A 14,666-nucleotide genomic window follows, 5' to 3' on the forward strand; every position below is an offset into this window, starting at 1 on the left:
GTTAGGAATATGTATTCGATGAAAGCGATGAGTCCACACCCTCCTCTTGAAGCTTCTCTGGCTCTCAAACATCGTCAAAACGGATGAGAGATAATTTTTAAAAGTTAAAACTAAATTTTCTGAATTTCGATTACATTAAAAAGTATAGATACCCCCCGCTTCAAGAACCGTAACGATTAGATGTGATTTTAACCGTTAGACACTCATGTCGTGTCGCCTTTGTCAACCAATCTCCTCACCCTTACGTAATATTAGTTTTCATTAACCAGAATCAGATATGTAATTTCAATAGATAGCTTGACTTTTTTATAGTGAGACAAGCTCACGCGTAAACATTTCTCAGAAAAAATCGTAAGTAAAAAATCAAAGAGAATAATAGTTTTTCAGAGGAATTTTCAGGCAACGAGGAAAAAGACGATTTAAGGCCCTTGAAATGTTTTTTTTTTAAAATATATTTATTTTTTTTTTCAGATTTGAAGGCATGTTCAACAAATGGTATCAATTTCAGACAAAATTATGTCCTACGCTTACACGGCGCGGCGCTAGCGTGCGTTCCACGACATCCAACCGCCACGTGTGGCCATATTGTCAGAATTGCTCCGGCAAGTCTCACTTCCTCATTTCTTTTTGAATATTGTCAATCCAAGACTTGACACGGCGCGACGTATCTACATTTTGGCGATGGGGGGGGGGAGTTTCTGTCTCATATCATCTTAGGCAAACTGTTACTCGTCGTCCTTTGTATTCGACTTTACTAGACGTGCATTTATGTGAAAATGTCATGTGCTATATCGACGGTGAAACTACCAAACCACGTATCTCAGTTTGCGACGTCGCAGACTTCCTGTCATACTTCATGTTTTCGATGAAAAACTACTTAACGTCCAGTCTTGAAAATTTCTGTGATTTTTCCTCTTCGCGCGGAGAAAATTCTGTGAAAATTTCAAGGAATGATATTGATTTGGTCTACTTAAAAAAAATAAAATGCGAGCGTAGATTTTTAAACACCGCAAACGAGATACGTGGTTTGGTAGTTTCACCGTCGATATGTTATTTTTGGCGCTCATAATCTCAGGTTTCCTTTAGATCCAAACGTGCAACACAAAAGTACGAATGAGTAAATTGTCTTCTTCTTCTTCTACAAACGAATGGGGCATAGCCTGGTATGTCAGGTCATCTAGTATCAAGAAAATTAAATTATGAATATTATAAACACAAACAATTGGTAAACATAAAGGACTCGTCAAATCAATAAAAACGGCAAAACATAGTGTACAATCTTCCCTGGGAGGAGAGAGCCAGCTTTGTGCCCATCTCTTACGCATTACTGGTTGTCTTTTTATTGTTCACAGTTATTTTGTGTTTTTTTATTGAAAACAGTTACGTTTTGACCTTAGCAGTATGATTCTTGCTTTCTTCGTCTGTGTAATCGTAGATAGGATCCTCCGTAGTTGATGATGTTGGTTTGGACAAGTTTTGCGCCATATTTTGTGTCCAGTATGCCATAAAGAAGTTTGCTGCAACTGGTCCTGTCAAGTTGTACTTCTTGGCAAAATTCATCGACGAAAATTTTCCTCTCTTTTTTTGATCATGCCTACGAATAAAATGAAATCAAACCTCATGATACAATTCAGAATTTTAGGAACGTCCGATAATTTTTTTCTTCTTTTTTTGTGATCGTATCAAATGATTGGCCAGGTAGAATAATGCAAGTGACATGTACAAATCTTCAATTCTGTTTCATATTTTTAAAAGAAAAATAATCAAAACATATCGTTGAAATTGTCTATGAATATTTTTGAATGAATAAAAAACCTAACAAGAAAATTCTAGGGAAACTGTTGGTTAGTTGAACCAATAAAACATGCCAATTCGCAATGCCACACATAGTAGGTAGGTACATATTATTCGACTGTAGCCATTCATACGTCACTATTTCATTTTAATCATGTGTTTAAACCTGATTTTTTTAATAAAACAAAATCCACTTTTCATAATTACAATTTGCATTTTTCTAAGCATTCTCTAACTGAGTTATAAAGACATTTAGTTGAAGAATATTGTCCACCCAATGTTTAACCCTATTTCACCGACCAGTACCGCGGAAGCGCTTGTGACAGGCCAGAAAGAAATCGTGACTTCTTCGGAGTATGCCCCCGAAAATATTCGGCTTCGGGAAATAAATTATTTCTTCAAAACTGCATCTTAAAAAACCCAGGTGTCTTGCGCTGAAATATGACGTAAACTTTTATTAGCGGACTTGAACAAGCTCACACCTCTTATCTCGTCCGGTTGAAAAATGTATCAAAAATTATCGTTCCCTGATGCATTGTGCCTCCAAAAAAAAGAGCGAGCCACTTACTTAGGAGGAAGTCGTTCTTCCTCAAACCTAATGAAGTCTGTACTTGGCTGCTTGTATACAAGAAATACCATTCTGTGAGCACCTGTATAAAAACAATCAGTTACATCCATGTTAACCCAGAAATGTAAATTTTTGAGGACCCATTCAAACTGCACGAGTTTAGCTAAAATGAATGAAATACTGACGCATAGAATCGTTCAACGTCCTTAATACAAACTCAATCGTAGTATTTATAAATTCCATAGCAACTGTGAAATTTTTTAATGCATGAGTCAGGAAAGAAAATTTCTTTCCATTTTTTTCATTCAATTTGTACCATTACCTTTTATTGAGCCATTTTTAACTATATTGAACAATGACCTAAAAACCAGCACGCTACTAAATGCATAATGACCATTTTAATTTTCTCTCTCTCTCTCTCTTCCCCTCTCTTTGTACGCATTTTTTTGTAAAAACTGTCGTAATTTGCAAAGGAGATCCCCTCTCATTGATCTTACCTTGTGTCCACAATAATATAGATACTTCAATAAATACCGCGTTTGTGGTTGGGTCGCAAGCCAACCTCTGTGATTGATTCCTTACGTCAAAAAAACGTCGTGTCTTTAAGACCTCTGCCTTGGTTAGCTGTAATTTAGGTTCACAATCCGCTTACCATAGAGGTCAAAGTAATTGATAAATCGTGCTCTTTTCTAAAAGCTCCATTTGAACTAGCGCGTAAAATTAATGTGAATGGAGAATTTGGAGGTGTCTGAAATTTGATGAATGCTACATTTGAATGGATGCTACCAATTAAGTGAGCTGAACACAAGGATACCCTTGGTTCATAAATGGACAATTATTGGAGGAGATATGACAAAATTATCTAATCTGCACCAGCAGAACATGCGTTTAAATGGGAAATACCACCAGATGACGTCACTAGGTGGCGCATTTTCTCACTTTTAAATCTATTTTTAAACTATTTCCCATAGCCAAAAAAAATTATAGAAAATACTGGAAAATCAGCTCTTCAGGCACTTTCAGATGAAGCATTAAACAATTTGCGTGCAAATTCTCCATTGCTTAGTATGATGAATAGCAAACCATTCATGTGCTCAGGAATTGGTCCAATGTAATCCACAATAGTTTCACCGGTCGTCCATTGATCCTGATAAATATTTCCGACTAACCAATGCAGGTACTCTCGTTCAGTGGGATTTTCCCGTGTTGGAACGTCAGGATCTGTTTAAAAAATGGCCCAGTTTAAATAAAATAATATACAAGGCGTGCACCCTCTGACCGCTTCGCGGTCCGACCCCCCCCCCCCCCCTAAAAAAAAAGTTCTGCGCCTCCGGCGTTAGGCGTTATGCGTTGTACGTTACTCTTGTGATTTTATATTCCATAGAGTAGGGTGGGTAAATTTCTCGTACCATATTATCACTCAGCCGTTACCGTAATTCCCAGCCCCCATGGATTAAATTGTAGTTCTATTGTGCTGCAAATATATGTGTGCCATTACTCAGTATGTACTTAATCCAGCCTTAATCCATGAGTGATTAAACAGAAATGGATACCTAGTGCACCTAGAGAAGTTTCAGCCAACAATTTTTTGTTAAGTCTTAAGGGGTTGGTTAATAGGTTATTTCTTGAAATAAATCATTCTTAAATGGTAGAATAGAGCGTGCTTTTATACGTAAGACTGCACAATTCATATCATTTCTTTGGGAGCTATACTTAGCCATAAGGTATTAATTGACAATACCTGTGCAAGCGTTTGCTGTTGATGATGAATAAGTAATCTTTTGCACATACGCGGAGAATGATACGCTTTGAATTGAACAAATTTAAAGTCTGAGTATTATTAACACATGTATGAGCGTTGAATAATGATTTTTGCTTTTCTCTGTCCTGAATCACAACTAATTACCTATAAATATTAGGACGTATAAAGCCTCTAGTTCAATCGGCCAATATGAGTGGAAAGGAGGATAAAGCACATCCTCTGGGTCCATGGGTACTCCAAAATTTACAATTGCCAGCTCCCACGATAGCTGTGGATTACAAGATATGAGTTGATATTAATATATAAAACTCTATGTTTTAAAATATTAAGGGGTTTAAGAATTTGGAAAACTTTATTTCAATCTTTCCCTCTTAACGATAATGGACCACTAGACAAGGTACGAATTTAAGCAATCTGATACAAGTTTCTTAACCAGAACTTCACGTAGAACACAATCCGCGCAACGAAAATTACTAAAACTAACTCCTAACGAAGATATTTACGTTTTTATTTCACATTGGTTACGAGGAATTTCAACTGCCCGCTCACAAGAAACTCCCAGCTCCACGTGAGTCAAATCGCGCACTACAACGGTTTCAGCAAGCTTTTCAATCTAGCAATGTTCATTTCCCACCATGTGTTGTTCAAACTATAAGCAATTTGCTATAGCTGAGCCAAAGCGTCAAGACTGAGGTTGCCAGATTTTTTTATCGCTGAGACGTTCATGATAACGTTTAGCGTGCGATGTGAATCACGTAGAGCATTGAGTTTTCATGAGCGGGTGGTTTGAATTCACGCGTCAAGAATCATTAAATATCTTCGTAAGGAGTTAATTTTGGTAATTTTTGTTGTGCGTATAGTGTTTTACGTGAAATTTTGATTGAGAATCATGTATGAGAATGCTGAAATTCGTACCTTGTCTATAATGGTCCATTCAATTTTATATTTACGTTTTACCTGTCCTTGTTTGGTACAACATGTATAAATTACAGCAGGAGTCTAATGAAAGTATCTAAGAAACTCCACGACGTTATTTGCAAATATTAGCATCTCGTCAATCAAATTTGTAAAGGTGCATAACACCTATGAAATGGTAGACCGCATTAGTACGCTTTGAAGGACGGTCATTAAAAACGACGGTGTTGTCATAAACTGAATGACAATAGCACAGAACATGAACGAAGAAAATAAAAATGCATAAAAATCATACAGTACTCCATGGTTAGTATTAGTGTTTTTTTCTCGTCCTCCATGGTAAATATACAGAGGGTGCTCCATAAAAATGTGATAGATGTTACCTGTTTTGTTCCTACAAGATTCGCTTCAGCAGCCTCAGATATATATGTATTTATCACTATCGTCCCTCCTCTCCCCTTACGACACGGCTATGCTCAGACCCTTTAACTTATCAGTTACTCTGCCGTACTAAGGATAAACGCCGTATGAAATCTGAGGCGTTGCCAAATTTCCTTTAGTAAATCATGAATTTTCGGGAAAATTTGTAAATATTTTTCCTCCAATTTTTCAGATAATTTTGTTTACAATTTCACTTTAAGTTCCTGAAATTTTCAAGAAAAAAGATTCATAACTTTCTTCAAAAAGAACTATTTTCTGAGAGAAAATTTGGCAACCCTCGAATGTTCATACGGCGTTTTTCCTTAGCACGGCAGTACTGCAGGTATGCTAATGATTTTATTCATTTGTTAGTATGTAAACGAAATCTTAGTCGTACTCGTACCTCGACTTTTTCAGAAGGACATTTTTTGTAGGGAACGATTTCGGGACATATGCGTCTCTCCTTCAAAACGGCCATGACGTACTCGGGACTCCGACAAAGCGCAGTCGGCAACATCGCAATAAGGAGAATGAACGTAACACATTGCGTCATCGTAAAAGTTCTCCTTAAATAGAAGCTTGTCATGGTCGAAAACATGATTGGTTAGAAATCCCCAAAGAAATGCCGGTCAATAAATCGGAGATGTATAATGTTTATTCTTGATAACGAAAGCTCCTCTCCTTATCCAGTTCTCTGAAACACGTGAAGATTACTTCAATTCATATGTGTTAGAACCCAGTACTCATGTAGACAGATCTAAGAGGAAGCAAATATGAACGGATCAACGTACGTACTGTGCCCACTCTCCTCCTCGAAAGACGGCAAAGTGTCTTGGTCATCTTCGACATAACCCAGCGCCGATTTTTCAAGATGGCAACACTGTTTTTCCTCCGTTTAAATACATTGAAATTATCGATTGTAGGCGATCGATTAGGATCTATCGATTATAGAACGAGTCTCTTAAGGAGGAAAAAGGAGTCTTCCCCTTTGCCTCACCTCCTAAAAATGTTGAACGGTTCTTTTATATTTTTTCTGCAAATTGTAAGTACATAACAGAAGCCTTCCTTCACTCCTTAGCATTTAAAAATGAAACGAGACATATTCATAAACATGAATGATTTCATTACTGAGCCCTCTCTGTTACTTATTGATTGTTGATTCAGCTTTTGAAGAATTTGTTTGCTTTGTCTGTCGTATTTATCATACAGATGAAAAAGGAAATGATTTGTCAGTTATAGATTAAAATCATCACTTTCCTTCCATGCAGGATAATATTTTATGGCTAGACAACTGCACATCCCTAAGAAAGTCACTTATTCTAAAAAGGATCTAGATGTCTTTTAAGGAAGTCTCAAAATATTGTTGGTGGTTGACAAATGATTTCATTCAAATAATTGGTTACTGAGAGATAACTCAAATTTAATCAAAGTTACCTTATCTGCCTCGCCATTAATACAATTAATATTCCACTTATAGCTTTTAGCCACGTATCCGCTTCAAAATCGCCTCTTTAGAACTCAATTTTAGTAAAGCTACAATTATTTTTTTCTTTTTACTGTTGCAATTGCTATTTAATTATAAATTGTACCTACTTTTAAGAGGTAGTATTAAAGACGTTCTATATAAATGAGAAACTGAATGTCATTTTTTTGTGACTTGTCATGACAGCAATCCTTAATAAAACGCTACTAAAGGTTCCAACAATAACTGATGTGTCGTTATTACAAACAAAGTATAAATAAGTGCGTCGATTAAGAGATTATTTTTGAAAAATGAGCATACGGTTTCAAAATGAATGTTTCCGGAGCAGGCGGTAAATTAAATTAATGTTTCAAAAATTTAAACTTGCTTTGCGATTGGTTCATAGCTCACTTAGTTTTTGCAGATTATTCCGTTATCACAAAAACTGGGCTTTGGATTGATAGTTGATCTAATCATTCAAGCCATCGTTAAATCATGATTGGCTTGTAGGCTAGTTTACTTATGCACTCTCAAAAGTACATCTAGTCTCAGTTCAATATTCTTCTTGTAATGGTTCCTGTCAATCAATGTATTGGCAACCGCTGTAAACTAATATCAGAGAGGGACCGGGACCCTCCTCCATCTCTTACTACTCTTTTTCAGCCCACTTAGATTTCCTTCTCTCAGGAACAGTAAACGTACATAATTTAACAATATTATTAAAATGTTTATAAAATACAAATGGATCACAACATATTTGAACCTTTTTTCTCTGTGTGGACTCAGGCCTTAATACTGAGAAGATAGATCACATTGAAAGTTTAAGGGGTTTTTTTTTTTGGGGGGGGGGGGGCTGCATATTTTGATTAACACATGTGGAGCTACTTATAAAATGATCTCATCATAAAAACCTTAAATACTCATGACAAAATGATATTAAATGTACACTGCGAATAAGTAATCACAATTTTAAAAAGCTGAATTTTTTTACAAATTAACTAACCTTTATTCATAAAACACAAGCCGAATGATTTCATCCTTTGCCCCATGCTATTCTAAAATAGTTGACTGCCACCGGATCTCCCAATTTATATTTTTGCACGAAATCTCTCGTCACAAATTTTGTGTGGTTTCGGATCATTTGCCTGTTGAAAAGAAAAGAAAGTAAAGAAATTCAGTGATTACGAAATTAAATAAATATTTCCGGTTTTTAAAACTCGGGGAATTTACAGACTTAAAATACATGTGCATGTGCGTATCAAATAACTCTCAAAGCCTACCATCACAGCTACTTACGCGATTGTAGAAGTGCCCGCTGAAAAATACCACGATTCAAAATACATTAGTATTATCCGACTTTTGAAATCGTATTATGTGCGAGAGTGAAACTTAGATTTCAAGAACTTTTTAAGACACGAGAGAAGCCAAAGCGCCTTCAATTACCCTGGGAATGCAACGAGCACATCCACATAGTGCGATTAGATGCATTCGGGCATCTTTATGGGCGTCTTGCGCTCGTCGCTGCGCTCATCGAAAGACTTCCTATTCTTTTCCTGTTGTTTGAAGATGAAACGAAATGACATATTTTTTGTTTTTCTTGTACTATAAGAGCTATGTCTTTACAGTTTTTAAGAAAAATACTAAATATCCAGCGCCGTATCTCAGTGACAAAAAAATCTGATGATTTGTCAAAAAGTAAAATTTTTAGACGTGATCAATATAAGTTAGCAAGCAAGTAGTCTACTTGCGTTGTGTTATTTTAGACACAGTCTGCGATTGCTTTTATTATTTTTTATGATTACTTATTCATATACGTTTCAAAAATTTAAATCGGCCAAAAAAGTAATGTTCGTGAATATCTTCTATGACTGCAATTATTGTAGCGAATACCTCTTTTGACATTTCAAACTGATGTTGGTTGCACGGTATGGACTTTGGTTTTAAAGTGCCTCAGGAATACCAACTCATTAACAACTTTAAAAAAAGAGAGATCGATACAAAGATACAATAACCGACATTTAATCATGAAGCTATCGACATTTTCCCCCATTTTTTCCACCTGTATATTTCTTTCAACATCTATCTTTTAGAGGAGTACACTTTGAATTGCACTTACAAGTGAGTATCCTCCGAAATTTCAAACTCTTCCTCTGTAATGATACCGCAACATTTTTCGAACATAACTGGAGATGATCTGGGTTGCTTATAAACTAAAAATACGTAGCGGTGCACCCCTAAAAATGAATGATAGATAAGGTAGAGAAACGATTAGTATCAAATGAAATATGAAATTGGATCTGTTGCACACAACTTGTGTGGCACTCCCGATTGGCGGTGTGCGATCTGACGACCGGGCTATTTGCTTTTGGGATCTTATGGTGTCAGAGTCGGATGACGACTACGTTAAAATGTCTTCAAGTAGATTTTAGGGTCGCCAAGTTGTTTTAGGCATGACATTGCATTGGATAAAGGGATTAGAGACCAATTTTTGTGAGCAAAAATACTTGATAAAAATCGTAGGCGGCCACAGGACTCTCGCTTTTCAAAGATTCATAACTTCTTTATACAATTTCCAATCAAATGAGACCTAATTAAAAATCTACCAAGTTTATCTTTCAAACCAGACATAGAAAAAGCTTCTGTCTATTTAACTTTTGAGGGCATGTAGCAATTGTTTGCCTAATTTCTGAATAGCCTCTGATTTTGAGAAAGATTGGAAACATTTTCGCGTGGTTATACTTTTTTTGGGCTACATTTCTCTATAGCTTGCTCATGACACAACATGAACAAAAAACATTTGGTCATATGGGCCAAATGTTCAGTTTTTCATAGCATCCCAACTATCCGATTTGTCAGAGCGAACTTTTGGCTCGTGTAACCGAACCTAGGCGAAAAAGTGAACTCGGTCGTTACACGAACCGAATGTTTGATTTGAGAAACCGAATATTAGAGTTAGTACGGCACACTAAATATGCGGTTTACAAAGTTGCCAAAAGTTTTGAAAAATGCCGGTAAATGCAAAAAATCTAAAAATGTTTGCTACAGACCACACAAAATGTGTATAAAAGAGTGTAATTCAGACATTTCGAATATGCTCCACGTGATTTTGGCTTTACTTTAAAACTAAGGTGGCTGCTCAGCAGACCTAACTACACTACTGAAACAATTTTAATGGCCTCGCTTCGACAGGTACGTAAAACAGTGGTTACTAGTATTTAAGGTATGAGGTACATTCTATGTAATGATTATATAAACTTCATGTAAAAATAAATATTTGCGCTTACAAATTTTACCAAAAAGGTCTTATGTTTTTATTGGTGTCAAATATTTCTCGACATCTTGTGAGCACCAGTAATTCACAAATTATTAGGATGAAATGGAAGAATTGCGAAAATTTTACGTCCTCATACCTTGGCCAAATAATGCAAGCGTCCCTCCAACGTATTCAGACACGGTGTCACCTTTATGCACATGAGTTCCTGGGATGTTCCCAACTATCCAGTGGCGAAAGTCCCTATCAGAGGGAGCCGTTGGTTTCGGCATATCGGGATCTTTAACATATTATTAAACATCGGGGGAAAACATTGAGCTTAGTGTTTTTTGGAAGTAAGTCAATTTGCTAGGTGGCTTATAACTATGCACAGGGTAAATAAAAAGTGCGGATACACTTAATATCTTAACATGCGGTTTAGATGAGCCTTTCTCCAATAAAACTGAAGATATTTTTCGGAGAAACGTTGAACAAGAGGAGCTTATTAATCTTACATGGGAATACTTATTGTAGAAAATTTTTACAGAATGAGCATAAAAAATAATATTTTTTAAGAGATTCAAGGTCACCATCTAATGTCACTAGTTCAAGTTCAAACTGGAGAAAAAATGGTATCTCGCGGTAGTTTACTAAAAAATTAAAATGAAATTATCTTCCAACGAGTTTTGGGCATGCTATTCAAATAACTTAACACCAAAATACCAAAAGATTGAACCATTTTCAAAGATGCTGGCCTTGAAAATGGATGGAATAGTAGGTATCTCAGTTGCTCATCAACGAGCTTTGGTCAAACTTAGTTTCCGCGGTTTCTTGCTGGTACGGACAAAAAACGAACAAATAATCTGTTATCAAAATCACTCCTGATTTGTGTCTTCAAATACGAGGTATTAATTATTAATCATTTCTAAATTTAAAGGGACCTAGTTGACTTACCAACCATTATCAATGTATAAAGTGACCCTAATTCAACTGTCCAATTGAACCAAACTGGCTCGCGCGTGACCATAAATGGGGATAGTAAATTCCCGTATCTCACTTTTGTGTAGATGTATTCTATCTAGCAAAAGATAGATAAAAACAAAAAATACAAATTAAAAAACTTTCAGCTACATAAATAAAATGGGCCAAGTTTTACAGAAAGAACCAATATATTTTTTTTGACGTACAGTCAATGTTTTATATTTCTAAAAACGGAGTATCTTCCATTATTTTCCAATGTAAATAAGTGCTATATGCTCCACGAACTTGGTACCTTTTTACTGAGGTGCATAAGACTTTTAATAGGAAAACAAGTAAAAAGTATCGATCATCTGGTAATTCATTACTGCTATCATTCAACGTTACGAGGCGAGGGCTTCCACCAAAATAATTCTAAGCACAACTAATACATTTTAATATTTTGAACGTACTGGCAGGTAATTCATAATCTTGCGATTTTTGACGCTTGGTAAAATAAATAACCTTTATGAACATAACTAACCCAAAACAGATAGAACCTAAAAGTTAGGATGCGTGCCTTAATAAGGCGACCAAGTATTCAACGAACATATTCAATTTGGTAGGTTTAATTTACTTTAGAGACAAGTAAATGACCCTTATTGACTTACTTTCAGCGATGATGGAGGTGTTTTTTCGATCACATCTGGTATCACGTTCCATTTTTTTAAGGCTGCCTCCAATTCTTCGGGAGTCTCTGGTAGTGGTCTTGTCGGTATGCAAGTTGGGAGCGTTTGGAACGTTTTTTCTTCAATTGCTGGGTGCACCGTCATCCCATCGTTTTGACTGGCTAGCCTCCCATTGATGCATATCATCAATACTAGGAGAGTTATGATACCCCCCACTGGTGTTTCTGTGGTTTAAATTGGGTAAAACTTTATATTACAATGCTTAAACAGACTGGTTTCATTGATTTATTCAAATTCCTCTATTTTCCTACATCCAAAACCACGTAATTCCGTTTCAATCTTGCCGAATTTCCCCTCTCAATTGTCTTTTTACTGGGAGAATTTTGGGCATTTCTATAACTGAAAATTTCCCAGGATTTTCTTTTGAACGCATACAAAAGTCAGGAAAATTTTGGGACAAATTTCAGAGATACTTTCTCGCACGAAATCGAATTGTTTGAGTCAATTTAGCAGCTTGGAATGGATTATAATGTTCCTTTGTCCGGAAAACGACATTATGTGATTAAAATTAATTTCAGGAAACAGAAAAGTGACCTCGTCATTTCATTCTGTCATTGTCTTTCATTCTGAAGAAAAAACACGTTTGGCGCCGATTTGATAAATTTAAATATATTATTTATAAATTCCGAAAAAAGTGAATTTTCACTTTTGGTGGTTACGTACTTTTTCAAACAAACTGTTCAATTAACGGTTGGCTTTGGATATACGGTAAGGACCAAGGGACAATTGAGCTTTAACTGCAAGTACAGCATTTCCCTATGTTGGCTACCGACTTGAAATAGAAAAAAAATTAACTAACGCCAAATCAAAGCGTTGGTTACAAATTTTTGCTACTGCAGCAAAGAGAAAAATTTTGTTTCAAGGCAGTCGGCATAAAAATCAATATATGCTGATCGTGAAAGTCTGGAATCACTCTTAATTCAGAATCTGGTTACAAACCAACAACTAAAATATTTCTACTACTTACTTGAATTTCGATTGAAAAGCAGGAAAGGGGTGTCTATTGGATGGCATTTGTTTTTGATAGGATAACTACGACACGCCATTTTATATGCATCAAAATACTAAGAGTCCCTGCCTGCCACGCGGCCCATAACCTCCATAGGAACTTCCCGCCAGTTGCGTGGTGTGCTTTGCGATGTATCGATTGATCCGCCACTCAAACCTATGAAAAAAGATCGATTATCAGGGTGTTCGCAGCGAACACCTTAGTAATCGATTCATTACCATAGCTTCAAATGGCGAGATATTGATAATCGATCATTCACGCCACGCTTCTGCTTCCCGACCTAGCCCCGTGAACTAATCTAAAAGAGGCAGGTTCATACGAGACGATATAACTGCTAACCCACGTCAAAATCATGAAATTTGGCCCTGTAGATCTTGGAGACGAACTGTAACAAGACACGAACATTTGCATTTATTAAATGGGGGAATTCTCGACTTTATCACGCACTAACTCAGGGGGGGTCGGGAGTCTATCCGGGGTACACCACACGTTAGTAGTAGTAGCCTATTTCCTGTAGGCGGCCAGGGGTTATTTGGGTCGTAGTTCACCAACGCCTTCTGCGCACATTGGGACGAAAAGGTGACAAAACGGGGCACTCGCTTATTGGATGATGTATTATCGCCGAATCCTCTCAAAAATTGGCATTTAAGGTCATTTTGAAACAAGGAATCCAATTTTATGTTCAATCTTTGTTTCATAGTAAAGATTTCGCAAAAAAGATGGCTGCCAAGTCTCTGTTTTAATCCATTTAATAAATACATTAGCATGATTATGGTGGAAATTTAACGTGCGTTTCATTCGGCTTTTTTCATTGAAAAATAACCTGTATTAGTCCTGAAATTTGGATACTTCTTCAGAAAGTGATCCCCCTCCCCCATCTTTTTCCCTGTCGCAAAAACCACAGCAATGTTCGACTAAGGGAATAAGTCCACTTCACTATGTCCACTCTCGATCCTAACTGACCCTTTTTGTTTTTGATCAATTTGTTCGGGTTTTTTTTTCACACTTTTCCTCTTCTATTTTGGCGCGCCACTTTTTGAACTATTGTTTAGACGCAATGTGTGACAGGCACTCAAAAGTCTTGATCTGGAGATGTAAGGGAGAAATTCTATACTTCAGAGACTCGAAATTTCTCAAATGGCTCTTCTGCACTCCTGTAATATCTTTCGGTTGAACAGATGTATTGCCACACAAATAACAAGTTAGAGGTGGCTCTTTGTCACTTAAAATAGTACACATTCTTCCATCATACATGGTGCTGTGCAGGTCATGAGACACAGACAAACTGTCTACTTCAGTTGAACTTAAATTTTTGATTTCAGACTCGATTTAAGGCACTGTCTCCGTCACGACTTTATTCGATTCTTTGACAAATTAACGGAAAAAAATTGGTCTACAGAAAAAAGTGGAGGATGGCCATTGCATTATCATCCCACATATCAGATGACGATAGCAGCGCAGCAGCGGCGCGGCGTCGCGTCGTGGAGCAAGTTATTGAAAGCTAGCACAAGAAAAATCAAAACGCCTTCAATATCTTAACATGCAACACGCACACACACTGGGCACGCTTAGTTGCATCCAGGTGCTATGATAAGCGTGCCATATTGATGGGTAATTTTATCTGAGGCTCTCTCGTCCTATTTCTCCTCTTGAATGGAAAAGCCACCGTTTTTAGTGCTTAAAGTGATCTCTTTTTTCATCTGATAAACGTGGCAAACTATTCCGTCGCTTTGACCGGCTAACCATCTGATGGATATTATCGATATCAAAAAAGTTCTGT

At 36.6% G+C, this 14,666-nt stretch overlaps 2 protein-coding genes across 6 annotated transcripts in view; both read right to left on the reverse strand.

Annotated features, from left to right (window-relative positions):
* Nucleotides 1-14,621, reverse strand: part of LOC140224305 (protein D1-like) — a 51,032-nt gene extending 36,411 nt beyond the window's left edge. Inside the window, exons 1-6 of the mRNA XM_072298692.1 lie at nt 12,845-14,621; nt 11,800-12,041; nt 11,126-11,249; nt 10,332-10,472; nt 9,038-9,155; nt 7,925-8,066 (exon numbers count right to left, since the gene is read on the reverse strand). Coding sequence (XP_072154793.1) covers nt 7,955-8,066; nt 9,038-9,155; nt 10,332-10,472; nt 11,126-11,249; nt 11,800-12,041; nt 12,845-12,923 — 816 coding nt within the window. The 5' untranslated portion in view covers nt 12,924-14,621 and the 3' untranslated portion in view covers nt 7,925-7,954. The remainder of the gene's footprint in view (nt 1-7,924; nt 8,067-9,037; nt 9,156-10,331; nt 10,473-11,125; nt 11,250-11,799; nt 12,042-12,844) is intronic.
* Nucleotides 1,269-7,720, reverse strand: LOC140224306 (protein D2-like). 5 transcript variants are annotated; one of them, XM_072298696.1, is made up of 6 exons: nt 7,333-7,720; nt 5,863-6,153; nt 4,269-4,392; nt 3,446-3,583; nt 2,363-2,444; nt 1,269-1,594 (listed from the first exon to the last, which is right to left on the reverse strand). In XM_072298696.1, the coding sequence occupies exons 2-6, from the start codon at nt 6,055-6,057 to the stop codon at nt 1,381-1,383; spliced, it is 753 nt and encodes a 250-aa protein (XP_072154797.1). In that variant the 5' UTR covers nt 6,058-6,153; nt 7,333-7,720; the 3' UTR covers nt 1,269-1,380. The 5 variants fall into 5 exon arrangements, with proteins under 5 accessions (XP_072154797.1, XP_072154796.1, XP_072154795.1 ...); XM_072298695.1 differs by having other exon boundaries at nt 7,243-7,720; XM_072298694.1 differs by lacking the exon at nt 7,333-7,720 and adding an exon at nt 7,053-7,222.
* Nucleotides 14,622-14,666: the final 45 nt, after the last annotated feature.

The sequence above is a fragment of the Bemisia tabaci genome, chromosome 3 (genome assembly GCF_918797505.1).
Source record: "Bemisia tabaci chromosome 3, PGI_BMITA_v3".
Taxonomy (NCBI): domain Eukaryota; kingdom Metazoa; phylum Arthropoda; class Insecta; order Hemiptera; family Aleyrodidae; genus Bemisia; species Bemisia tabaci.

Coding starts and splice junctions, on each gene's coding strand:
- LOC140224306 (XM_072298696.1), bottom strand. CDS start 6,057: ATGTTTTCGACCATGACAAGCTTCTATTTAAGGAGAACTTTTACGATG. Junction 4,393..5,862: donor GTCCTTCTGAAAAAGTCGAG/GTACGAGTACGA, acceptor TGTAATCCACAG/CTATCGTGGGAGCTGGCAAT. Junction 3,584..4,268: donor ATACGTCCTAATATTTATAG/GTAATTAGTTGT, acceptor TTTTTTAAACAG/ATCCTGACGTTCCAACACGG.